General features: G+C 43.0%; 1 protein-coding gene across 1 annotated transcript in view; it reads left to right on the top strand.

Moving 5' to 3' along the window:
* OVCH1 (ovochymase 1) overlaps positions 1 to 26,703 on the top strand; it is a 44,964-nt gene that overhangs the window by 11,533 nt on the left and 6,728 nt on the right. Inside the window, 20 exon segments of the mRNA XM_065633955.1 lie at positions 509 to 653; positions 832 to 952; positions 2,032 to 2,089; positions 4,468 to 4,571; positions 11,496 to 11,595; positions 11,890 to 12,070; positions 12,488 to 12,576; positions 13,597 to 13,675; positions 13,677 to 13,751; positions 13,853 to 13,894; positions 13,896 to 14,024; positions 14,881 to 14,996; positions 18,567 to 18,578; positions 19,738 to 19,833; positions 19,836 to 19,949; positions 21,418 to 21,543; positions 22,044 to 22,182; positions 22,782 to 22,921; positions 24,402 to 24,536; positions 25,642 to 25,686. Of these exon segments, the coding sequence (XP_065490027.1) occupies positions 509 to 653; positions 832 to 952; positions 2,032 to 2,089; positions 4,468 to 4,571; positions 11,496 to 11,595; positions 11,890 to 12,070; positions 12,488 to 12,576; positions 13,597 to 13,675; positions 13,677 to 13,751; positions 13,853 to 13,894; positions 13,896 to 14,024; positions 14,881 to 14,996; positions 18,567 to 18,578; positions 19,738 to 19,833; positions 19,836 to 19,949; positions 21,418 to 21,543; positions 22,044 to 22,182; positions 22,782 to 22,921; positions 24,402 to 24,536; positions 25,642 to 25,686 (2,046 nt within the window).

Below are 26,703 nucleotides of genomic sequence, written 5' to 3'. Positions count from 1 at the left end.
TGTGTCCAGATGAGCTTCTGACGTGTCAGCAGAGCCAACAAATGTCGTATGCATTGGAGACACATCTCCAGAGGCCTGGTCTTCCTTGGTTTGAAATTGGTTATATGGTCCAACAAGCATGCAGGTTACTGGGTAACTGTCCAGATGAGAGTTAAAAGAAATGTGGCCTGTTGTCCCTCTGTAAGGTATGCTTAATACTGAACCAATTTAGAATAAATATTTCCTGCAAATACTGGCTGGCTCTCCTCTCTTAGTATTACTGGCGACGTGTTGACAATAATGTTAATCTTAAGTACATGCAATTCATCCTCTAGGAATATATGGGGTTTTGGATGGTCTCATCTGCTCAGTTTTTCTCTACTGTCTCTAAATATTTTATAGGTGATGAAAGCCAAACAGTCTTCCACTCAGTGTAAGAAGAGACCTTCCTGATGGGACCTAGCCTAATGAACCACTGTGAGATTTGTCTGAATAAATGTATGTTCAGCCCACTCCTTGTCTCCATGAGGTAAATTCTGCAGGAATGTGTTCCCAGCCCCTCTGCTGGCAGAGTTGGACCAGGTCACCATTACTTTTGTTTCTGATGGGAGCAACACCAGCTGTGGCTTTGAGCTCACCTTCATGGCCAACCATAAGGACTCTGAAGCAGGTGACCTCACCTATGCTGTAGAAACTCCTTTCCCTTCCTTCCTGACTCCCTTAAAATATAACAACTATCCTTAGTGTGCCTGGGTTCCTTAAAACTCAAGTCGTTTGATTTGGGTTTATTAAAAGTACTGTATAATCCCATCTGTTAAATTGTCGTCTTTCTCATCTGTGTATTGCAAGTTTGGGCTGTGGGAGTGTCGCAATGCTAGTGGAAGAGGGGAAGATTGATACTGCTAATTACCCTGTCTTTTATCCCAGGAACACAAAGTGCCGCTGGCTCATTGAGGCTCCAGCAGAGTATGTTGTAGAGCTAATAAAAGGAGAAAATGCACTTAAACCTCTGCACTAAGAACTGTTCAGGGGAACAATTCAATAAAATCCTGCCAGAAACATCTGTGACACACAAGACTGTAAATGGTAAGGTTTCCAGGTCACTGATTCTTTGCAGGACGTATTTTGTCAATTAGACATCATCTCTGAACTCATGTATGGGGAGAGGTTGTGACTGTTGTAAGTGCTTGAAGTCTGTAGGCACCAATCTCATCTCAAGACACCTTTATCTTGAAGTCCAGCACAGATATTTAGCGGTAAAGGGAAGGTAGAGATCATGTTGCAGAAAATATAGTCAGTCTTTACCTCAAGGCAGTGTCAAAACCCCAAGCTACTCCTTAGCCCCATACCAAAGTGTTCGTTCCTTATTGTGCAAGAGTCGTGTGACAATAGTTCCTGCACATAGTACTGGCATGTCTCTTTATTTTTATTGCCTGTTGCTACTTGTGTGCACCAAACATGCCACCAAGCTCATCCCAGCCCACGATGAATCACATCAACATCTTACACTGTTCAAAGCACCAACATCTCTCCTCCCCCACTGCCTTGGCCGAGGGGTGGAAAAACAGTGTTAAACCGAAGGATGCTCGAGAGTATGCAGACCTACTGGTTGGGTTGCTGCTGCTCTGTTGCTGTGAGAACTTGCAGCTTGGATTAAAAACAAAACAAACCAAGGAAAAATCACCTGCTCTCCATGATGGCAGGAAAAGCTCTTGGAAGGGCACTCCACATGGGACACTGACCCTTCAGAAGTACAAGGCACTGAGTGTTGCAGTAAAGATCATGGTTGAAATCCCTTAAGGCAAAGCTTAGGCCAGCCTCATTCTCCACAGATTTGTCTGTAGCCCTGCATGTGAGGGAGCACTCAGGCCAAGATTGCCAACAGGCTGTTTTGATGCAAAATGTGACACACTCACCAAGGGAAGCCATGTTCAAATTCCTCTGAAATCTAGCTTTTCTGCAGTGTGTGGTTAAGAAGGGTGTCTCAGTCTTGATGATTCCTTCTTGCTTGTCCTCTTTGCAGCTGAAGTTTGAAGACTTTGTGTAACTTAGTCCAACTGCATTTTTGATGCAGTTACTCTTCACAGTGATGAAGAAGAAAACTGGCTGGGTGAGTGCTAGTTGTTTCAGTCTCAAATTAAAGTCCCTGTGGAAACAGGCATGTGTTATCGCCAAAATACCCTCTCTGTCTGGTAGTGTGGTACTTGGTACTACTGAAAGGGCTTCTGCAGTAGTCTTGATGCTTGCCCATCTACCTTGCCCATCATGATGTGGCCAAACGGGCCATTGGCACAGGAGATGCCACATTCTGGTCCAAGGCTGTGCTTCCTCATGGAGGGCTGGCTGGTGTTGAGGGGCTGGATATTGGGCCATGGTCTCATGTTCTGCTGCAGAGCACACAAGTGTGTGCTGCTGGATCAGGTCTCCACTCTGCATCTCTCTATCAAAGGAGAGCGCAAGAGCAACTTTGATCGAAGTGTTACTAAATAAAATAAATGTTCAAAGTAAGGCAGAACAAAAGAGCGGTTGTTGATAGGTGTCTAATACCACTGCAGTGGGTATGAATGCTTTATGAATTGAAGTAATTCTGTTGGAATTTCATTATCAAAAAAGTGCTAACCTGAGGCATTGCTTTCCCATGCCTTCAGAAGGAAATATTTTTAATTCATCATTTTAAATCTGCTTCAGTTTTACTAAAGTAAAAATCTTTAGTGAAATAAATGTCCTTAACTTTCCTTTTTTTTTGAACATCTGTATTTCCAGATGTTCCTCCTACTTGGACAAAATGAAAGCAAGTTGTAACACCCCAACTTTTTTTTTTTTTTAAATAAAGATCTCCCAGGCACCACACTCACTTCAGCAGAGCTTGGTATCTATTCTTAAGGTGAACAGCAAACCAGTGCTCAGAAGTGAAGATATTTGAACTGAATTCTGGCTACCTCCTTACAGGCCTGTATGTCAACCAATAGACAGACTAGAGTGATGAATGTCTGGTGCTCTTTTCTTCACAGCAAATAAGCTGGGAAAGAGGCTTGAACTGTCCTGGGTTCACTATTGACAAGTCATCTTTGCCAAACTGCTTCTATTTTTTCACCATCTGTTTTGTGGTGGTAATTTAGTTGCATGTGTTTGCCAAATGCTGAATAAGTATTAACACTACATTTCCCTTGAAAAGGAATCTGGTTTGCATTGGAAATGAGTATTTAAGTGGGGGAAGAAGGCTAACAAATTTGGATCTGGAATCTTTCAGGGGAGAGCTTTCAGCATCCCAGAATGTTTCACTTGATGCTTTCCAGCACAGCTTTGCCATCAGAAACTCAGATTCTTACAGGAAAGTTCCTCTGGAATAAAGCACAAGCTTCCTATCCAGCTGCAGTTATGGGACTTCCAGAGGCCATGCAAACTGAATGCTCTCAATAGGAAGGAAAGTCGAGCAGATGCTCTATAGGTCCTTAACCTGTACATGTAAATCATTCAAGAAAGACTTTGCTTGCACCTCTCAACAGTGGCAAACACAATTCTCAAGTGTGGGGGTTTTGTGCAATGAATGCCATTCACACTTTTGAAGATTACTTGTAATTCCACAATGAGAAAATTAAGATTACTTTTGCATACCTGTAGCATAACTGTAGTAGATTAACTCTGGCTGCTATTGCTTACTAATTATAAAATAGTTTGGACTGGAAGGGACCTTCAAAGCTCATCTAGTCCAACCCCTGCCATGAGCAGGGACACCTTCAACTAGATCAGGTTGCTCAGAGCCCTGTCCAGCCCAACCTTGAATGTCTCCAGGGATGGGGCATCTACCACCTCTCTGGGCAATGTGGGCCAGTGTTTCACCACCCTCATTGTAAAAAAACAAAAACAAAAACAAAACCTTCTTCATGTCTAGCCTGAATCTCCCCTCCTTTAGTTTAAAACCATTACCCCTTGTCCCATCATAACAGGCCCTGCTAAAAAGTCTGTCACCATCTTTCTTATATGCCCCTTTTAAGTACTGAAAGGCCACAATAAGGTCTCCCTGGACCCTTTTCTTCTCCAGGCTGAACAACCCCAGTTTTCTCAGCCTGTCCTCACAGCAGAGCTGTTCCAGCCCTCTGATCATTTTGGTGGTCTCCTCTGGCCCCTCTCCAATAGGTCCATGTCTTTCCTGTACTGAGGGCTCCAGAGCTGGATGCAGGACTCCAGGCGGGGTCTCACCAGAGCAGAGGGGCAGAATCACCTCCCTCAGCCTGCTGGCCGTGCTCCTTTAATGCAGCCCAAGGTATGATTGGCCTTCCGGGCTGCAAGCGCACATTGCTGGCTCATGTCACTGATTAACATCGCTCTGCAGGTACCTCTTCTGCAAAAGTTCTCGTTTCAGTTCAGAAAGTCACCCAGACTCTAGGGCTGTGGGTTTTTTTAGAAACCTAGATTAGCTAAAGCTGCGAGTGCTCACAGGATGACATTTCTCACCTTAGAAATACAGCTTCTTGTTCATTCCCTCAGCTAATCTCTGTGGATTCTCAACTCCCAAACCATTGCTGAGTCCAGGGAATGCCATGCTGGTACATTTTGAAAGCGATAGTGAGAACGGCTTCAGAGTGTTCAGAGCTTTGCCCTGAGTAAGGGAGATAAATAATTTTTTTTTCTTTCTTTTTTTTTTTTTTTTTCTTCTCACTGAGAAATGGGATGACTAACTTCTGTTACCTGAAACAAGCAACCTTGCTAATCCTGTCAGTCTGATATTCCTCTTGACATCTCATCACAGAGTCTTGATCCTGGAGGCTAGTCTGCTATCGTTGCTTTCTACTTTCATTAATATGTGCCAACTGCTGCTTGAGGGGATGTGTTGCTGAGTTTTTACAGGACTTTGGTCATCTGAATGTGAACGAGCCAGTGTTTCAAAAATAGTCATTGTGTATTGTAAGCCAGGCACGTAGAAACAGCAGGAGGAGAAGAATAACTCCCAGATGCAGGTGCAGGGAGGAAAGCACCCAGCTCTGTGTAACTGCAAGTCGCATCCTGAACCATTTGCTCCTGCCAAATGGATAAGATCGTTACCGCTTGCTTTTGCCAAATGGATAAGGTTGTGCTTTTGCATGATAGATAATAACTGATCAATGCTCTTCTTTCTCTGTGTAATAGACAATCATTGTTTAAGTTGTAACATAGATGGGCTTCAACAGGCTGGGAAAGAATTGGCTGATGGCACATGGGTCATGGGGGGCTTACTGGGGTCTGCAAGATGTTTTCCTTATTAACCTGTTTTCTTTGTAGGCATCTTTTTAAGCATATTACAGTTTAATAAGTCTTTTCCTGTTACATGGTATAGTAAGTTCACAGAATCATGAGAATCCGTTGACTCAAAATATACATTTTGTGATTATACAGAAAACAGTGAGTAATTCAGTTTTTTACTGCGTGAATGTGATGCTAAGATATTGTGTGTAACAGCTGTTACTTTTCTTTCTACCATGCTAGCTTTATTCCAACATCCAGACTTGCGCAACTCTGTGATAGGCTGTGTCTCATCTCGGTGTACTAAACTTGGCTCTTTTGTATGCACACCGAGTAAAGAATCCTGTTTCTGGGATAACAGTTGTAGCACACCAGGTGAGACACTAATAAAAGCCTTGCCCAGTCCAGCTTGCTAGAGCAGCGGGGGGGCAGGTGCCACTTGGGCTCCAGCGCGCACTGACCTGCTTTGTCAGGGAGACCCAGTTGCATCTCTGCCTGGCTGAGCAGTAGGTTGTCCAAAGGTGCAATGCAAAAATTGAGATATTGTCTTGAATAAGTGTAACCGTGATCCATCTGCATATTTGAACTTGGTGTTTGGTTTTCATATCTGAGCTCAGTATTTTAGCTTGTATATATATATGTATTTGGTACCAAAATAATTTTGTTTGGGGAGATAATTACAAAATGGGAACCGGTTCCGCTACTAAAATACAACCTTGGTCCCCCTTAGGATGCATCCTTACATATTGGAGTAACTTTTTTGGGAAATACTCTGATAAAAGAAAAATGTATTTTGAATGTGGAATTCTGGGTTTTAGCGCTATATGGCAATTAATGTTGTTCTACAGAACTTTAAGAAATAAATAAATAAAGCAAGATATCCCAGGTCTGTCCTGTACAGCTTGAACATAAATTTAAGGCCTGTGTCAAGCTGCAAGATAAACTCAGCAAAGTCGGGCAGCTCCCACAATGCGTGGCCTTGCCTGTATTTAACTGCAGCGAGAAGATTCTAAAGCGGTGGAAGGGGGTTCCCCCCCACCTCTCCACTGCAGCAGTGGTGTAATACTGAATGAAGCAGTCTGGGGGTGAAATTTAAAAGCATCTCCAGCAGATCCGTAGTTCTAATGAAGCTGGGAAATTAAACCAAAAACCTTTTTAATAGACTTTTTCTGTGGTAAATATTTGTAAGAGACTTCTTATTAAATTCACCGTGATAGTTTTTGAAATAGTGAGAAAGAAAGAAAGGCCATTTTTGAAACCAATGGAATGCCAAATGTGGAACAAAGTTGTAACAGATGAATTCTCATATTTGCCAGAAAGCCCTACACCTCTCTTGGGTCAAGATTTGTTAAGTAAATTGTAAACTCAAATAATGTTTTCTGAGAATTCTGTTCAGTTGCATGTCCCACAAGAAGATGTTTGGATGGTGCAGATCTGCTTGCTGCAAGCAAAAAATCTCCAAGGAAATTCTGGATGCTGTATTTCCACTAGTATCGACAGCCGAAGTATCAGTAAAGCCAACACTACACTGATAGAACTTAAACAGGACTTCAATCTGGTAAGGAAAAACAATATCCAACAAATATGAAAGCCAAAATGGAGTTAGAGACTCTGATGAACAAATTTATGACAACCTTACAGGCTGACTGCATTTGATTGGACTTGTATATTTGTCTATTTATAATTACAACACAAAACCAACCTGTGGCTGTTGTAGGACAGTATGTTGAGAATGCTAACAGACTGATATACTGATTGTTACTGATCAAAAAATACAGGGAATTAATTTAAGTCTTAATGGACCATGATCCTTTTGTCATATATGTACCATTTGTGAAATCTAATTTTGATTTTTTTTATTTGCAACTTATGTCCTTTTAAATTACATTAGCTGATTTTCTTAACGGCATAGCTTTTGGCATGCCTAAATGTAAATTGCTGTAGAATCTGCATGCCTTTGATGTCAAGCTACAGAACATACTTGTGTTTCGTCCAATCCTACATGCTTGCACAGTGTTTGTCGATAGTTTAGGAAAGTCTCACAAAGCTGTAGTAGTCTGGCGTGAAGATAACAATTTGCATCATTCTGTTAAAATTATTGAAGGTTCAACCCAATTAATAGAACTTCGTGCATCTGCTTATACTAGTGAGAAAAGCGAGAATGTCTAGTGCCACTGGACCTGCTGTTTTGCTATGCTGGGTGTGCCACAACAGATTAAAACTGACAATGGTCCTGGCTAAACTGCTAGATCCACGCAATATTTTTTATAGCAATGGGGTGTTTTGCTTGTCACAGGTATTCCACATTCTCCCACTGGATAGGCTATTATTGAACAGACGCATTCTACACGGAAATAAACGTTATTAAAACAAAAAGGGAGAAATATGATGCCTCAGGAACAATTAGACAATGCAATATATACTTCAGATTTTTTGAATCGTGCTGTGAGTCCCTCGTCTATCACAGCAGTGGAAAAACACTTCCATGTTCCAGATTCACTGTCTCAGAGATCAAAGGTTTTGTATCAGGATCCCCTGCACAACAGTCAATAGCAAGGGCCTGTAGAGTTAATCACTTGGGGAAGGGGATATGTGTGTGTTCTTATTCCAACAGGACCAAACTGGCTTCCTGCAAAATATGTTAAATCCAACTATGAGCTGGAAAAACAGTGCAAGAACAATGCCAGAGATGCAATCTCTGTCCCTGCAGCAGAAAGCAACAAAGAAACAGAGGAGACCAAAGGAAGAGGCCGATGATGTTACCATGGGGCAGTTACAACAAAATGCAAGTACTATGATGGCAGCAGCAGGCCCCTCACTCCAATTAACACCTTCTTAGCCTATTCGGGTATTATCTTTTGCAACAGTGCAGTAACAATGACACGCACTGGGTAGGTGGTGCATGGATCAGAAGGTCAATTGCTGGAAAACAAGGATTGGATTAAACTTAATCAAATGCAACAGTATTTTGTTGAGATCCCTCCTGTATGTATTTGTAAGAAATTAATTAACAATCGTTTGTCAGGGAAGTTTCACTTGTTTTATCAGTGATAGGGAATGGAGGAGTGGTTCAGAGTAATTTGGATTTTGTTTCCATGCCGGGTCTTAATGTGCAAGCTATCTAAAATAACCATAGAAGTTGTTTTGAGTTTGTACTGGGCCCCTGTAAATTAGAGGCACTAGCATATCAGAATGATACAGATTTAAATTATTTGGATCAGGGATTAACTGGTGAAAAAACTTTCAATGCATTTGTTTTCCTTATCAGGATGACTAACCAGCCTTCTCCAATATTTGTTAATAACTGTAATTGTTATAATTTGTATTATTCTATTTTATTGTAAGTTGATTTGTAATGATAATTTATAACAGGAAAATGGCACATAGGGTATGATGATCCACAATGGACATTCAAACTCACCAACAGAATGCCCCCTTTTGACTTTGGAGGCAAGAGATGACTGCACCACCACTCCAAAGTAGCCTGTCAGATCATGACTGTGGTCGCAGGGTGGATTGTGTGGCAGTTGCATATTCCCCTGAGATTTAGAGCCTTCAATGGGGCCATTGATGGCTTTTTATTACCTGTCCCCAGATACACACTTAGGGTGGTACCAAGGTGCTGTTGGTCACATCCTCTCCTGTCTTGGGGCAGAGTGACTTCACCTCTACCAGCTGGTGGGACAGAAGGGGTGGGACCCTCAGTCAATTGACAGGGTCCTCAACAAAAGATGTGCCCAGAGCATCTGCAAAGCTTCTGGACTATGTTGCAATGCCCACAGCCACATCTGACTAGACTAGAAAACGGGGTTCCTGCCGAAGACGTTCTTTGAGTTGTCTTCTCGGAGCTGCGGGTCTGTAAACTAGAGTCCTTTCCTTAGACAGGAACACCGTCTAAAGAGACTTCCTGGGATTGAGAGAGCCTCACCTCCTCATTTGGGTGAATGGTTATTTGCTATATCCTTGAATGAGCCCTTGCCTAATTTAGGCGAGTGATTGTTTATTGTGAGTACCCTGAAGTGAGAGGCCTCTAGTTTTGTTTCTTGTGAGTGACTACATGCACGTTGTGGATCCTCATTATTCTTACATTATTGTATTCAAATAATCTCCTTAACTGATATCTGAGCCTGTATTTTATGTTATCAGAGTGCTAAATAGATGTAATACCATTGAAACTGAATTATAGTGTTTATGAGCGAAATCAAGTAAAACACCACCAGAGCCCTGAAATACAATTGCATAATTTGTAAGGATTAGCACTGTAAGATATAATGGTTAACTTTATCTAATAGCATAAAGAGATTAGACCCAAAAACTTGGTTTTCAGGCCTTAATCTGCACATACGGGTGTTTGTGGGAATTACAGGATGGCTGAGAAATCTAATTTTAATAATGTTTGTGATAGTTGCTATATTGTTAATTGTGCCTCGTTTGATAAAATTGCTCGAATGCATGGTATCCAAAGCCTTTGCGAATGTTTGGTTTGCGCAAAAACAAAAAGGGGGAATTGTGGGAGATTTGAGGGATTTTCTTGAAAAGAATGGACATTATATGGAACTGAACTGAACAGGCCTGTGAGGCCTATGTGAACAAGAGCAAAACAGCCTACATGCCTTATGTGATTTCGAGCAGCCTTGAGCGAGAGCAAGAGAAAGTGTGTCCAGTGAAGAAATCAAGAGTCAGCAAATCAGTAATTTTGCAGTGAAGTAATGCAGAATGTTAGAGCTCGTGCTAACTGTTAAGATCCAATCCCTTGTTAGTTTGCGGCGCATGAACAGTAGCTATTAGCCTGTAAGTGTGTGGACAGAGCAAAAAGATACTTAAGGAGTATTGTAACAAGTAATAAACGGCTTCAGCTGAATTCATATTGGTCAAGTCAGGCAGCAGATGAAGTTACAGAAACTGAGAGCAACAGAAAGTAGAAATTTGGAAACGTTGTTAGATGAAGCTTGGAGAGTATTTAGGGAAGAGGAAGATTGTGGAAAGGATAAGAGTAGGGAACTAAAGAGGTTGGAAGGGTTTGAAAGCCTTTAGAGAGAGATCAAAGTACATTGGGAAAATGAATGTCGGGGAAGGTACAGAGGAAGTAGGCAGAGAGAGAATCGGACAGTAGCAAGTTTTGAAAAGGACTGACAGGAACCTGGGGAACCTGGTGGATCCACTAGTTATAATAAAGCTAGGGAAAAAAACGAAAACAAGTGGAATTTTTGGTATATTGCCAATAAGTAACAATTACGTAGTAGGTAAAGGGAGCCACTGGCCAAAGTGAAAAAGCATATTTTGTGAACCTTTGAAATACAAATTGAATAAACAAGTAGGCATTCATAAATGGCATTCATTTTTATATATGCCCAATTCCCTGAAACCTCTTTTGGGGAGAGAAGCAATTTAATCTTACATCTGAAATGTTAGATGAATTGGTCATTGATGTTGATAAAATAGGGCCGCAATTGATTTTTTATTACTTGCTCAGGGGCATGGGTGTGAAGACTTTGAGGGAATGTGTTGTATGAACTTATCTGACCACTCCGAGTCCATTCACAAAAAATTACAAGATCTGCGAGATAATTTACATAAGATTACTGTTGGCAACAGTTGGTTAGATTCACTCTTTCAAAATTGGGGCATCGGAGGATGGTTATAAGATTTGATCAAGTCGATAGGTATTGTGCTCTTAGTGATATTTGTACTCTTGATTATGGTACCATGTACCCTACAAATAATATGCAAGTCAGTTATGAATATGGTGAACTCAGCCTGGGTTGTTCAAAAACAAAAAGGGGGAATTGTTGATGAGTTTTTACAGGACTTTGGTCATCTGAATGTGAACAACCCAGTGTTTCAAAGATAGTCATTGTGTATTGTAAGCCAGGCACGTAGAAACAGCAGGAGGAGAAGAATAACTCCCAGATGCAGGTGCAGAGAAGAAAGCACCCAGCTCTGTGTAGCTGCAAGTCGCATCCTGAACCATTTGCTCCTGCCAAATGGATAAGACCATTATCGCTTGCTTTTGCCAAATGGATAAGATTGTGCTTTCGTATGATAGATAATAACTGATCAATGCTCTTCTTTCTCTGTGTAATAGACAATCATTGTTTAAGTTGTAACATAGATGTAGCACGTAATTGTGTAAAGAATGGATAAATACTTCAGTGTAACCAGCAATAAGTCGGCTCATGATGATCACATTGGTCGTGTCGTGCAGTCCATAGATCCCTCGCGTCAAGGATGAATAAATTTTCCCTTCCAGAGTGGGGACTTCTTTTGAGGGGACAAGCCAGAGCTATTGACCCAAGTCAGAGCTAACTCTTATTTCCTCTCTTGCAATGGAGGCAGGAAGAGAAGATTCAGGATTAACTACCACACTGATGTTGTCTCTGAAAGACGTCCCCTTAGGTAAAGAAATCAAATTCTGCTCAGCTGATCTGGGCTGAGGAGCTTTCTTCTGACATATAAGAGGATTATAGAGTGAGGCAGATAATTTCTGACCTCAAGTCCCTCTGTGCACTTCTTGCATGAATGAAAAGTGATAGGCAAGTATCCCATCTCTCATTCTCCGTATGCATGGTACGTCCTCTCTGTTCTGGCTGCATGCACTTCCTATTGGGAGTGGGGACACGGGGTAGAGGATGGGAGAGACCTGCTTTCACTGCCTGAGCTTCATTTGCTCTCTGAAGTGCTCTCTTGCAGACACCTGTGGCCTTCCCCCATTTACTTTCCAGTGGCTGTTCAAGCATGTTAGTGGGACTGAGAAGGCCTGTCCTCACTGTTGACCATGGCATGCTGCCCTGAAGCTCCTTGGAGATTACCAGTGCTATGAGCCTGTCATCAAGCCTATGTAGCTGCTGAAAGCCACACACTGTGTGCAGCTGTGAGTGTGACCAAAGCATCCCAAGGCCACCTCAGCTCTTCTCCCCATGCTGTGCACTCCCCCTGCTCTTCCAGGAAAGGGTGCAAACAGCTGGAGAGCTATAAATTACATTCACACCTTCATGTCCTCTACAAAACCTTCCTTCTGCCCTTCATCCACAATCACTGATTTTAGACAAGGCAGCAGTTTGGTCTTGCTTGTAGGAGATCCATTAAAGTTAATTGGACTATCTACTATCAGAGCTGTAGCAAAACCAGAACTGATGCAACATATTTGTCATGGTGAGCAGATCTTGTTCAGCAGTGCTGGGAATAACTGGCTAATTAAAGAAGAACCAGAAGGTATGTATGACTGCTGAATAAGGAAGCTGTATGGCTGACTGTAAGTAGCTCCAATATGTTTGCTTTAATTATACAGATCCAATAAACCCTTGCACTGGACTGTGACAGCGGAAGAACATGATAGAGCCCTGGGAGAGTCAACAGAACAGGTAAGAACCATGCAATGCCATTAAAAATTTTGACTTGGGTGTATTTGCCCCTACACATTTCTCAAAATACATCTATATGCACAGATAAAACAGTGTTGACAGCAAGGCAAAGTGACAGATACACAGCACAGGTTGAGGAATGAGAAAGGAAATCTAGTGACTCTGGTCTCATTCAGCTAACTTGCAGTTTATAGAAGTGTGTTTTATATCTGGTTCTTACTACTAGCAGTAAAAAGTCTTAAAATCTAACAGAGATGACTGAGTGTCCACAGCATCTTACTCTCTTGGTGCTGAGCAATATATCTGTCTATAAAAAGCCTGCTGATTCTTTCTTCCTAATGAGGAGGGAGGAGAAATAACATGTGGAAAAGAAGCACAAATGACTCACAATAGTCTTCTACAAAAGTTTAGTGGCTTGTGTTTGCACAATCAAGCAGTGAGCCTTCACTCTCAGCTCAGGAGGTCTACATAATTCATCCTAGCAATCTTCTCAACTGAAAAATGGAGAAGTGGGGGATTTGTCTTCAAAGTTCTTGCACCTTGTTTGTTTCTTTTTATGACTTATTTTGAGCTTGGTCATTGCTTGTGGGATTTTTACCCTCTTCCTTTACAAGTTATGCTTTCAGGATGCACTTTAGAGGGCTGCTTGTTCCTTCTCTGCCCTGGTCATAGGTGAAAACCACCATGATGCATCTCCACTTCATGGAATCATAGAATCATTTTGTTTGGAAAAGACCCTCAAGATCATTGAGTCCAACCATTAACCTAACACCGGCACTAAACCATTGTCCCTAAGAACTTCATCTATGTGTCTCTTAAACACCTCCAGGGATGGTGACTCCACCATTTCCCTGGGCAGCCTGTCCCAATGCCTGGCAACCCTTTCTGTGAAGAAATTTTTCCAAGTGTCCAATCTAAACCTCCCCTGGTGTAACCTGAGGCCATTTCCTCTCATCCTATCACTTGATACTTCAGATAAGAGACTGACACCCACCTCACTACAACCTCCTTTCAGGTAGTTGTAGAGAGCCATAAGGTCTCCCCTCAGCCTCCATGCTGAGCTATAACTCTGACATTGCCCTGGTGCACTGAGACACTCCTCTAGAGTACAACACTACTGAGGCCAGTGTGTCTGCCCAACAGCACAAATACGTTGTCTTCCTCTTCACTGTGTCTAAATGGTGGATCATCAAAGGCGGCGGCTCTTCTGATTTTGCCTGTTTGCCTATTATGAGCAGAACAGACACTCTCATCTCATCTTTTACTCTTGTGCCCAGACCTAACCTTGAATTTATTTCCCAAGCAGATGGGAGCCCAGCTAGGCAGTTGCAGCAGACAAGTACCTGTACTTGAGGATGAAATCTGTGAGAGAAATTACTACTTCATTCACCCTGGCAGGATCACAGCCAGGATGTTCTGTGCTGGCTTTGTTTCTGTGGGAGGCCAGGACTGCTGTCAGGTGAGGTAAAACTAAAGGTGAGCACTGTTGAAGGTATCTACATATGGATCTTGGTGGACTATCTGAGGGAAGAGACTGGGAAGGACAGAGGGCAGAGCAGTACATAGCAAGTGACAGTTAAAAGCTCCAACAACTTGCTGTCTCTGGAGAGGACAGTACTTGTAAGAGCAGTACATGGAGTCGATCTGTATGGGAGATAGAGGTGATGTGCAGTATTACTTGGAAATGGAACCACAGAGATTAGTCATATTTCTCTGGACTGTAATTTTAATGGGACCTGTGGAGGAGAGGTTGCTCTTCCCTTGCACTTCTCGAGTCCCACCTCTTACTCTAGTGAAGACACCTCCCATTGTATCTTGGAAATCCTTTCATAGTACTCTTTTGTCAAGATAAATTATGAAGACTTCTATTGGTTTTGTAAAACTCTTGTATTCAGAGCACTGTTCAAGAACTAACTTCCTTGAAGTCATGAGACAAGTGAGTAAGAACAACTGAGTAAATAATTCTGACTGAGGCACGGTCAAGTTAGAATGTAGGTTCTGCTTAATATCACAATATTATGGCAGACTCAGAAATTATGTGCAAGACTAAAGAGCACTATTCAATCATTCCCTGTCTGCAGCCTGTTCTCAGTCCTCACTCCATGCTGATAAGCAAGGCTTTAAATCAGTCTCTTCATTGCAGGCTAGGGCTGAGTTGCAACAGCAGCAGCCCTGTTCTTGCACGGAGGATTTTTCTTGGGCAAATCTGACCTGTGACAGCTCTCCTCTTAGCTGCAGCAGTGCGGGGGCCAAATGAGATAACTGTGAGTCCTTTATCTTTTGGTTTCTGGGGGGGTCCTGGTGGCCTTTTGGTTTGCAGCAAGGAAAATGAACTGTTTACTCTTTACAGCACTGTCAGCTGGGCCAGCACGAAGAAACCAGTGGTCTATTCAAGGGTGAAGATTTTCCTGGACTGGAGAAGACTGATGATAAAAGGTGAGTTTTCTTTAAGCGAGATGAGTCCTGAATATAACCCCTTTGTATAAAATATCCCAAATGCATTGAGGTTTTTTCTGGCAAACTTTTTGAGGTAACATAAGGGGAAGAACTAAGAATCCAGGTGATTTCCTGCAGAAAGTCTCTGCTTCCTCTTCTTCCTCATGCCTTCACCCTAAACAAAGCTTACTATAAATTGGACTGGGAGTTTCAGAAGCATAAGTCTTGTATTTAACACTTCTGGTTCTCAAATAGAATATAACCTTTGGGCAGGTACTTTTCTCAGTAAAAAGTGGCTGCTTCTGAAAATGCCTACCAGCCCCAAGCTTTCGGGCAGAACAGCTTGGGATGATGTTGTAAACTGAAGTTGTGTGTCCATGTGTATCTAGATACAATTAGCACCACATTCAGAAGTCTGCAGGATAAATTTTGCCAGAGAAATGCTAGAGAAAGGGTAGCATATGCTAGTGCATAACGACTGATTGCATGAAAGTGATGGTATCTTACAAAAAGAAGAGGCCCCTTTTCTTAAACTAGGGGTTTTCTCACGCAGAGAAATGAGGGGAGCAAACCTGTTTGAGGTGCTCCATGTGAACCTAGCATTGCCATACTGCTTCCCTGCACCAGTTCTCTCTCTTCTTCTTTCCCAGAAGTTCCTTTCCTGCTAAGGCTACTCAGGTCAAGGTGATTTTGGCTTTATAGTTTCATTGGCAAATGGAGAAATCCACTGCATCAGCTCGTTTAATCTGATGGGATTTGAGAGATTTCAAAGAGCCAACAGGTAGCTTCAAGTCTCCTTTTCCATGTTAAATAAACTGATTCTAATTCTAGAGAAATATTTCACTTTGGCTCAAAGTAGTTGCACTGAGAAGCTGCTGATGTAAAACCTTTGTCTTCCAGAGCTTTATCCCTCCTCCTTCCCTGCATGTGCACATGTACAGCCAAGTATGTAATTGTTCAGTGAATAGCTGTGATTGTACTACAGCATTTCCTAAGAAAGAGGAAAGAGCTAATCTTGGACGGAGTTTTCATGTTTCTGCACATCCTATATTTTATCCTATTGCTGCCAGCAGAAAATGGAGGACTTCTGCTAGGAGGAATCTTTTTTTTTCCCTGTGTCCCGAATAAAGTGTGCTGCAGTTATAAGCAGGAAATTAAAGTATATATTAAAGAAAAGAGCACGTTGTGGATAATCCTTCGCTCTTGGGCCAGATGAGCACTTGGACTCTACTGCTTTGTGCTGCAGCTGCCAGTCTTTCTCCCTTGTGGCACCATTCATAGTCCCACATTGACCTAAGAGAAATGTTAGTACAGGTGCTGACTAAGGGAGAACTTTCTTCTAAACTACAACCAGTTAACAGAACAAGTCATCACTTGTATGGTAGCCAGGCCATCCCCACAGATAAGCTGAGAGCTGGCTGGAGATCTTCCATACCCTTGGATCTGACACAACTGGCTGCCGACCTCTGGTTCTCTGAAGGCTGTAATGGCTTTCATGGATTTACTGTAGGTCAGGCAGTTTATGCAGGGAATTGCTCAGCTCTGTAGCTATAAATCTTTCTCAGAGGTGGAGGCTGTAGAATTGCATACAGCTTTTACATATGGCACCATACAAAAGGTTCAGAGCCCTGAGGGCTCCTTGAGCCAGATACTGACCATTGACTCCTTTATCTGTCTTTCATATGATTGCCTTCTTATAGAGGGAAGCGCTTGGCTGTGCTGATTGTTTTTGAGTTTTGTATAACATTGAACTGTCTCCAAACACTCTGTGCCTCTGCTCAGATGCTAAACAGAGCATGCTGCAGGGAAGTGAACTGGAGACCTCGGCACAGGAGCAGCCAGAGAAGCTGCCCACAAAGCTGTTGGGGGAGATGTGCACGCAGGGTGACTGCAGAACTGTGTGGAGCTGACGTGTGCCAGAGGCTGCAGCGCTTGGTTTGCAGGAGGTGGTGGAGCTTGTTCAGTTCAGAAGCAGCTGTAGGTAGAACCTAGTAAGAAGTTTGAATCTCCTAGCATCTTGATGTAAGTGGACACGGCTCTCTGGATTTTGTCCTGGGAAGAGCATGTGTGCATGTACACGGGGAGAGGGAGGGAGGCTAGTGAGCAGACCCGAGAGAAGAAAGACTGTTGTAGCGAGAAGCAATGGGCTCCTCCTGTGGGGAAGCCAGGGGTCCGTTAATATTGATGCTGCAGGTTTGGGTGCACGTGGGAATATTGCTTCATCTGCTCTATCTCTCCTTTACTATTCTTGGAATGAGGTATTTGGTCTTCTTTGTGTATGTGGTTTTCTGTTGTTGTTGGTTTTTTGTTTTGTTTTCAGTCGTCCATGTTTTAGGCTGAGTTTCCCAGGGCAGGGACAGCTACTTAATCTGTTACACATGTACTTGGCATAACCAGAGCTGTGATTTTGGGTGAGGCGCTCTGTCAGCTTGCTGCTGTTTTTAAAGCACAGCAAACACCCCTGTCCTGCTGTTGTGCCTCCTCCTGCCTATTAAACATTCAAATGTTTCTCCACGTCTAATATTGTGACAGTATTGGAGGAAGACTGATGAAAAGGCTGAAGTACCCCTGAGTTACTGGTGACACTCGCTCTGGCAACTAATTGCAGAATGCTGTTGCTCACAGCTTTAACAAGCAACCTGCTCAGGAGGGGATGTGCCACCGGCTCTGCTTGCAGACTTGTGCTGCAGCTGGGCTGTTGGCATGTAGCGTGTGCTTTCCTCCTCTTCCCACTGGCATCCTTGCTGGTGCTCCAAGACATCACACTACTGAGATAAAAATAGGTCCCCTGAAGCCATAAGCAACAGGAGGTGGGGATGCTTTTTGTCCTCAGGCAAGTGCAGCACAGCCAGCGACTGTGAGGGCTTCATTAACACAGCAGCTCTGGGGATGGTTTGTAGGGGCTGGAAACGCACGTGAGGCTCTTGCCTGCGCTGGAGAGGGCTTGTCTCAGCCAAGCCACTCATCGCTGGGTGAGCTCCAAGTCATGGCAAGTGCATGGTGCTGTAATGACCTGAACTGGGGTATCATCCTGAATGCACTAAATGGTTTTTAAAATGAACCTAGAGACAAGCTCTTCTGGCTCAGCCTGCTGGGCTTTACCCCCTTCCAGACCATTCTACCCACACCTGCACTGCCCTTCCCTGTTGTCCCCTCATGCCAGCACAGGGTCCCCATCCTCCAGCAGTGCTGAGTACCTGCAGGACCCTTGCCTTGTCTTTGTGCAAAGCTGTGCGATTAACTCATTGTGCTTTTTTAAAAACCTAAACTGGTTGAAGAGGTTTTAGTTTTTTGGGTTGGTTTTTGCTTTTTAAAATTTTATTTATTTTAAAGATAGTTCTCCTGGAGGAAGGGTACTTTACGCATAACTCAGCTTGGCCAAGCTCTCCTCCACGGTGGGGTAAGCCTCATCATGCTTCCCTGCGTGTGCCCTCGGATGGTTGCTGCTGCTGTGCAATGCCATTCACACCACTGCACCTTCCCAGGAGGCAAATGTTCCTCGTCCCCCTTCTGGATTTGGAAGATTTCTACCCAGCTGAAGGGCTCAGCTTTCCCCCTTTGTGCTTTCAGCATCCCATGCAGGTAGGCAGAGACACGGTGTGGTGTCAGCATCCAATCTGAGCAGAAAGCTCATAAATGTTGGTGTGGGTGGAAGCACATTTAAACAGAATTTAAGCTGCTCTACAGAGGGTACATCTTTAAAAATTGCTGCCCTGGGAGGCAAACAACCCTATTATGGTTGGTACTAAAGGGACATGCAGTTCTCATTAGTGATCTTGTTTTCTCTCCTCCTGCTCTGTTATAATCACTCAGATGCTTCCAAATATTTCCCTGTTGATTTGGCCTCTTATTTAGCAAGTGTCGAATCTGACTGCCCTGTGTGTGCATACAGCTACAGGCTAAGCCTGCTCTCCTCCTGTGTTTCTGGAGAACCAGAAAGTGCATAGACAAAAGCAAAATATTTCAGAACTCTTGTCAAGGGCTGGTCACCAGATCAATTAAAAAAAAAAAAAATTGCATTTCTTCCTCAGTAATGAGTGAGCATTTGAGGTTGGCAGGCATGTTAGATCGGGTACTTGACCAGCCTGGTATTTGTTTATCTGTTTTTCAGGCATTAATTCAAAGCACAGCTCAGAGCAAATTTGCAAGCAGGTCTGCTTTCCTCTAAGGCCTGGCAGCTCACTCCTTCTTGCTGCCTGGCTTGTGCCTGCTGCATGGCTCTCCAAGGCAAAGGTGACGGGACTGCCTTGTGGGTCATGCACATTGAGAACTCCTGCAGGCTTGTACCAGCCTGCATGCTGGACCCTAAGAAATGATCCAACTGATGGGAATGGGTTTTAAAGAGATATAGATATATATATAGATATATATATATATACACCCTATGTAGGGTTAAGCTTTTTATCAGATCCATTCATTTTGACCTTTCCAGTGGACCTGCTGTAGCTGTGCTCTTGCCAGTGAAATCAGGATATTCAGACTTCCAGCATGTCCAGTAATACTGGGGAAGGGGAAAAACAGGCTTCAAAAACAAACAAACAAAACCAACCAAACAAAAACCAACCAAACAAAAACCCCACCACAACAACAATGAAAAAGACCCTAGATATTGGAAAATCATTTTACACTTTGTCGACCTGCTAGACTATCTTCAATCACAGGCAGAACTGGCAGTTTTTGTAGAAAGCTCTTGCTGTCTTTTCTTAATGCTTTTATCACTCAAGTGCACATTTATCCACAGAATGTGCATCAGGAGTGGAGTTAGAAGAGTCCCGGGGGTTTATCTCCATTCCTTCCTCATCAACATATGTGGGAAGCACAGAGAGCTCTTGGATACTCTGAAGGGCATGGCAAATATTATAGTAAAGCATCTGTCAATAACATCATCACTGAACTGCCAAGAGGAGTTTCTTGGGATTTATGAAGAGAGCCAGCAAGGAAGATAAGTGCTAGGTAGCAACAAATGGTCTAGCTGAGGACACTCAGTATTAGAAACGTCTCACTTTCACTTGGGCCAGCTTCAGAAAGGGTTTCCAGCACCAGATGCATGGCTCCGATGTGTGGCAACCTTCAGTTAAGATTTAGAGGCCAGGCCGTAAACTTGGCTGAAGATCGTAATCCCTGCGTCAGTGTGTTGCATTGACTCGGTAGGAGAACAGCCCTCTCAATACACTAAGAAATAAGCTGTGGTAATTGGGAAAATCCTTATGGACAATTGCCTATATAAGTGCCTTATGACCTCCTGTACTGGCAAATGCCATAGTAATGCTTCCAGATGAAGACCTTTAGGGTAATGGAACATGACAGGATTTTTTTTTTTCATTAAGAAAAAAACAAACAACAAAAACAAGTAAACAAACAAAAACCCACCACCAAATCTAAAGTTTAGCATGCCAGTTAACTCTGAGTTAGGAGTGAAAGGATAGGAGAGGAGAAAGACAGAGGATGTACTAAGGAGCTCTTAGAGAACTCCACAGCTATCTTCCCCCAAGAACTTATTTATAAAAGCACACCAAAAAATTCTAAAAGTATGTGTATTACAGCTGAGAATAACAGTTTAACTATCACAACTATTTATATCCAAGACAGAGGAAAGCACCATCAGAAATGGGGTCATCAGTCAAACTTTTCCCTGAAAGGAGTCTGATAGCTCTCTGGAGCGTTCTCCAGCACACAGACTTGCTATGTAATAGCATTTGTAATGGCCAGCAGTTTTTCAAGGTTGGGTATATTAAACTAGATTCCTATGTCTATTTGTTTGCTAACATACTGAAACAGCCTGTTTTCTTTCTTTTTTTTCCTTCTCCTGCTGTAGAAACCATGAGCAACAGAAGCCAGTGGATGCCTGTCTCTCAACAAAATTACTTTTATTGAAGAACCTAAAACATAGATTGGGGCTTTAATGTCAGTATGAGCTAGAACTTTAGGATGATCATGTGACAAGGGAGAAAGAGGCTGGAAAACTCAGACAGCTAGAAAGTAACCTGAAAACAATTTAGCATGCTTAACAACTGAAAGTACCTATCAGTGGAGATCGAGTAATGGCAAAAATTTCCCATCCCATCCCATTTCCAATTTAAGTCCAAGAAAGAACCTTTAAGTTAGTCTAGCAATTTTTCAGGACAGATAAAACAAACAAAATGCCTAGCCTCATAGGCAGACTTTGAGCAGTTGATACTATGCAATGAACTGAACCCATCCTTGCTGGCCAGCAGTAGGGCACTTCTTGCGAGACAAGTGCTGTCCACTGCCTCATCGAGAGGTGACTGCAGAGCAGCTACATTACCAGCATCGAATATATCTCACATGTGAGTAGTTCCCTGCTTTTCTGCCTTTCCACAGACTAAATTGTGTGACTTTTGCCTACATTTCCGAAATGGCATTTTTATAGTGGTGGTGGTGTGCTTGAATTTGCTTCTAGCTGTGCTATGCAGCACTCTGCAGCCTCCTATGGTCCACCAGAGCCCCAGACCTGTGGTGAAGGTGCTGCTCCACTCCACCGGCCCTGCTGCTTTCAGTGTTGAATACCTGGTGCTCAGGGTCCATGGTACAGTCAAGCCGTACAACAACTTCTCTCTAAAATCACCTGCTTGACCCAAGCTTCAAGAATGTACTAGTTTTCAAGATGCTTTTATGGGCTTTCTGGAGATGTTCCATACAGAAGTTCTCCAAACATAAGTGAAAATAGAACTTTCCTAAGCTGTGGCCTGGATAAAGCTGGCTGTTATGTAAATTCTGAAGCTTGAAACAAGCCTAAAGTGAATTTGAGTTTTGTAGGATTATGATGAACGATGTCTAGCCTGGTAGAATAAGAATGTAGTAGCTTTCCTAATCGGTTTGCCCTCTAATTGAACACATCTTTTTCCAGATGAACTTTTAAAATGAGCATTTCAAGGTTCTTGCACTCCAAATTGGCTCTCACTCATGATACATGCTTTTCAATGGGAGTCATATGTTATCTAGGAACTGTCCTAGTACCCGCTGAAAGACCGTATAGAAGTTAATATTAAAGCTGAATTTTATGCTCTACATTCTTATTCTTCCTAGGACAAAAACTTGGCAGTGCCTTAAAAAATCCCAAGGAGATGAGCTCAGAGTTGTCACGATGCACAGATGTCATCCTTACAAATTGGAAAGCTAACATCCAGTCACCAGGATACCCCATGAGATGTGCAAAGGCTGCCAGGTGAGCACCCGAGTTGTTCTGGCTTTTGAAACTCACATGAAAATCTGCAAACATCTGCGATGTGGTATTCAATGAATCCATAGATGGTACTGCAGAGCATTTTAGAAAATTGGGCAAGTTCCCCAAAGAGAGCTAGGAAAGTTCGGGGGCACCAGTACTTTCTTTCCAGCAAACAGTAGACAAATCTGACATCTCTGGGCAAAGCCCTCATCATAAAGCATGTCAGAGGCCTGAATATGGTGTAACTGAGGGGTTAACAATGGCGATGATAAACTATGTCACTAAAAATCTTCTGGCACTTTCATCTCTTTCCTTTTCTTCCTCCTTTATCATGCTTAGTTAGAGTAAGAGATAACTTTCCATTCACACGGCAATAGCATAGACTTCTAAACTGTTTGAAGGCTTAACTTCAGAAGTCATGAATAATATGACTGAAATAGATTTGGACCAGTATCCCATCTTTGATTTTTTTTCCTCTTTTTAATGGGCATTAGAATCCCTTTTGCCTTTGCTCACATTTTGATAGCTATCCCTAGGAAATAAGAGCCAATTGTAAAATATGCTGGCATTGTGACTTTGTTCTTTGCTTTGTGCTGCAGCTGCCACTGGAGAATTATAGCCCCATTAAAATCCATTATTCGGCTTGAAGTCCTGGACTTCTGGCCTGAAAGAAATCTGTCTAATTTTCATGGCAAATTGAGGGTGTATGAAGGATTTCGACTAACCGAAGAGTTGATAGGTGAGAAAGAGCTCACCTTAATGCTGGGGTGAGAGAAACAGAGGAGCTGAACTAAGTTTCTTTTGCAGACAGACAGAGAGTTTTACGTGGCACACTTCCATGCTCCAGAAAGGCTTTCTGATAATACTTCGAGCTACTTCAGCCAGCTTTCCCTTCCTAGAAATACTGTTCCAACTGCATGTATTGGATGTGAGGTCCTAATAATGGCATGGCTGTGCCTCGGAAAAAACATGAGTCTGTCTGGGTCCTTCTTTCCCAGGCTCAAACTTGCAGTGTGACACCTTGCTGTGTGTGTCTGCAGCATGTGCCAAAGACAAGGCAGAAGGTCAAAATGATGGGACCAAGGGAAGGGAAGCTTTTCCTACCAACCTGCTGAGCAAGGGGAGGTATCTACAGTATAAAAAGGATGTAAAGCTACTGGAAAGTGTCCAGAGGAGGGCCACAAAGCTGGTGAAGGGTTTGGAGGGAAAGCCGTATGAGGAGCAGCTAAAGTCACTGGGTTTGTTCAGCCTGGAGAAGAGGAGACTGAGGGGAGACCTCATGGGGCTACAGCTTCCTCACAAGGGGAGGAGGAGGGGCAGGCGCTGAGCTCTTCTCGCTGGTGACCAAGGACAGAACCCAAGGGAATGGCAGGAAGATGTGCCAGGGGAGGTTTAGGCTGGTCATGAGGAAAAGGATCTTCCCCCAGAGGGTGGTGGAGCACTGGAACAGGCTCCCCAGGGAGGTGTCACAGCCCCAAGCCTGACGGTGTTCAAGGAGAGACTGGACAAGCCCTCAGACACATGGTGTGAATTCTGGGGTGTCCTATGCAGGGACAGGAGCTGGACTCAATGATCCTTGTGAGTCCCTTCCAACTCAGGACATTTTATGTGGCTATGATCCTCCCCACCCTGACTATCAAGCATTGGCTTGGTTCGGTAGGATATTGCTGGGGAAATTAAACCACGCAAGTATGTTCTGTGTGTGAAGGGGAAAGCATAGACTGGAAACTTAAACTACTAGAACACTTGTGGCATTGAAGGACCTTGTATCCATGTCTTAGTTATGTGAGACTCTCAAAGTAACTTATTCCCCAGGGAATATGAATGTCCCACAGTCTTGTGGGCATTGCATAGTGTCTTGCACAAAGGAGCCTGAGGTGGGGGCTGCCTGTCAGAGATGGAGTTTCTTATGATCAGGGTAGTCCAGGCAGTGGGGACTTGCTGCTAGAGATTTACAGTGGTTATAGTGGGTGTCTTTAACTATATGTCTGTTTGAAGAAGGTCCCCATTCTGGTTACAAGTATAGCGAGCTATCTTCTGGCCATGTCTGTGGTCTAAAGTATCAATTCAAAGCTGAATGACATCAGGATTTTGTGTTAAGAGGCTTTTAGAAAGGGAGATCTTTTCTGACATTGCATTTTGAAAGACTGTGCCCTACAGCCCTCAAGAAAGAGAGGGGAAAGTGGAAGGCTCATCTCCTACCCTGGTCTACTTCCCAGGCAACTTCTGCGGTGATGCTTCCATCTATCCCATAAAATCTTGAGGTTCAGTGGTGACAGTGACCTTCCTTTCCAGGGCTGAAATAGCCATGAAAGGTTCTCTCTCGACTTACACTACTCAGGAAACAGCATCTGGTAAGTCTATTATGATTTTGGGGTGGGGATAAAGAAGTAGAGCCTAAAGTATGGCTGTTATATAAAACAAGCAAGCAAACAAAACAAAACCCAACCCAAACACAAAACTATCTGTTCTGAAAATAAATGGTTATTAAGAGATCTGTTAGTGATCTTGAGTGCTGATGATTAAATGCATAAGTAGTGATCCAGTTACTGTGCTCATTGCCCACTATAAACTTTTAAAAAAGTGATACTAATTTAGCTGTTGCTAAGTTAGTGCCTCTTAATCTCCTCTTAGTCTTCTCCAGGCTGAACAATATGCCCCTTTCTATTCTGCTGAGCAAAACTAGAATCTCCTGTCTCCATGGTCTATCTGTTATTATTTCTACCATCTCTTTTCTGCTTCTTCACCCAGTAGGCAATACTGCTGTGGGCTGCTGCCGTTACCACTGCTCTCCCCCAAACCTCGTCTCTACCACACACCCAGGGAGCTACACAGTTAATTGGGCTTCAAGTTTAAAAACCAAAGGAAACCTCTCTTGCTTTCTTGCTTCCCACGCTGGGGTACAGCTGGTGACACGGATGCACAGTTTTCTCTGTGAATAGAACTGCCCTGGCACCATTAAGCAGATTAATACTTTGATGCCTCAGATCAAAGAAACTTGGAGCTGGAGAGATGCATCCAGTCTGACTCCTCTGTTTTCGTGGCAGCAAACCATTTTGCATTTCTAGCGACTTGAACTACTTCTAATCTCCTTCTCCCATCCCCCTTTCTCTTGTCTTACCTGTGCTCATCACTGCTGGGTGAAAGAGCACATCTGCTTCTCTATGTGTCAGGCAAGTATGTTGGGCTTCAGAAGTAAATCGTAGCAATTAAATTTTTCATATTAAAATTCAGATTCAGACTTTATAGCATCATCAACAGAGATCTGTCTCTTTTTCATGTATGCGCACATTTCTAAGTTGCACTTGAAGCCCTAGCTCTGAAAACCAGGAGGTGTTCTTTTCCATTCACCCACAGACTGTCTCTAAATTCCTCTTGGCTCAGGCTCTCCTCCCCAGAATAGCCCTGTAACCTCCTCTGTGTATGTGTGCCTCAGGTAAGGCCGTGCTTTCCTTTCAGGTCTGGAACCTGGAAATATGAAGGCTGCTGACAAAGATAAGACTGGTTTTAACTTTCCACAAAACTGGTGAGAGGAAAGGAGTAAAAAACCTAATTTAAAAAAAAAAAAAAAAATTAAGTACCCCACCTCCTTTTATGCACATTCTGTATTTATGGCTTGGGAGTTAACCTCTGTCATAGTTAAGTGTGAGCATTTGGGTACGAGACTGTCACCAGCAGCATTATCCACGTCACTACTAAATGTACTTTCTTCATTCACCACATCCCTATTTTGCCGTATTTACTTTTGGTTCCTGCTGCCAGAGCTGCTATGTATGCTTGGAGAAATGAATAGGTACTTGGAGGGGAAAATAAAACAACACTCTACCAACAAACCCAAACCCTAGCAAATTCCAACAATGTCAAATATGTTGGATGCAAGATCCTCGAACCTCCCTCTGCTTTTTGTGTGAGGACTTGAACTTAAGTCATGTTGACCAGCCTGCCTGAAGCATGTTCCCAGCTGTTCAGCCACAGAGACCCTCAAGGTGGAAGTTTAAAAGCCTCATGAAGCTCCTACACCATTTGTGTTTCCAGCAGGCTCGGTCTCTTCTCTCTCATGACCCCAGGAAGTGTGTTGTCAGCACTGCTGCCTTTTCACCCTGGTAAACTGAGGGGTGATATTAGATAGACATTGGCTATGTAGCATTTTATTTACAGAATTCCTGAAAACAATGCAAAGCATTCCAGAAAAACATGTAATTAAAGTGTTAATATGCCTACAACCTGGTATTCTGCATTTTGATCAGCTTTGTGGCAACTATAAATGCAAGGTGAAAGAAATATCTATGTAAATATTTTAGGAGCAGTCAATGGATTTTTAAGTTTGAATTTGGCCCATTAAGAAAGGTTACTCCAAGTGATCCTGTATGCAGGGTCTCAATGCCCGACCTTTAGATCATTCTTCAGAGTTCAAGTTGTTCCCCAAGTCTATAGGCCTTTTCCTGGTTGAAAAGTTCTCTGTAAACAGCATGTAGAACTTGTGCTTTGAAGTCATGCAAATGTTCATTCCAACCAACAGAA

Source organism: Caloenas nicobarica, chromosome 1 (assembly GCF_036013445.1).
Source record: "Caloenas nicobarica isolate bCalNic1 chromosome 1, bCalNic1.hap1, whole genome shotgun sequence".
NCBI lineage: Eukaryota > Metazoa > Chordata > Aves > Columbiformes > Columbidae > Caloenas > Caloenas nicobarica.
Note: the sequence above shows the minus strand (reverse complement) of the source record. Positions and strands in the feature narration are given on the sequence as shown.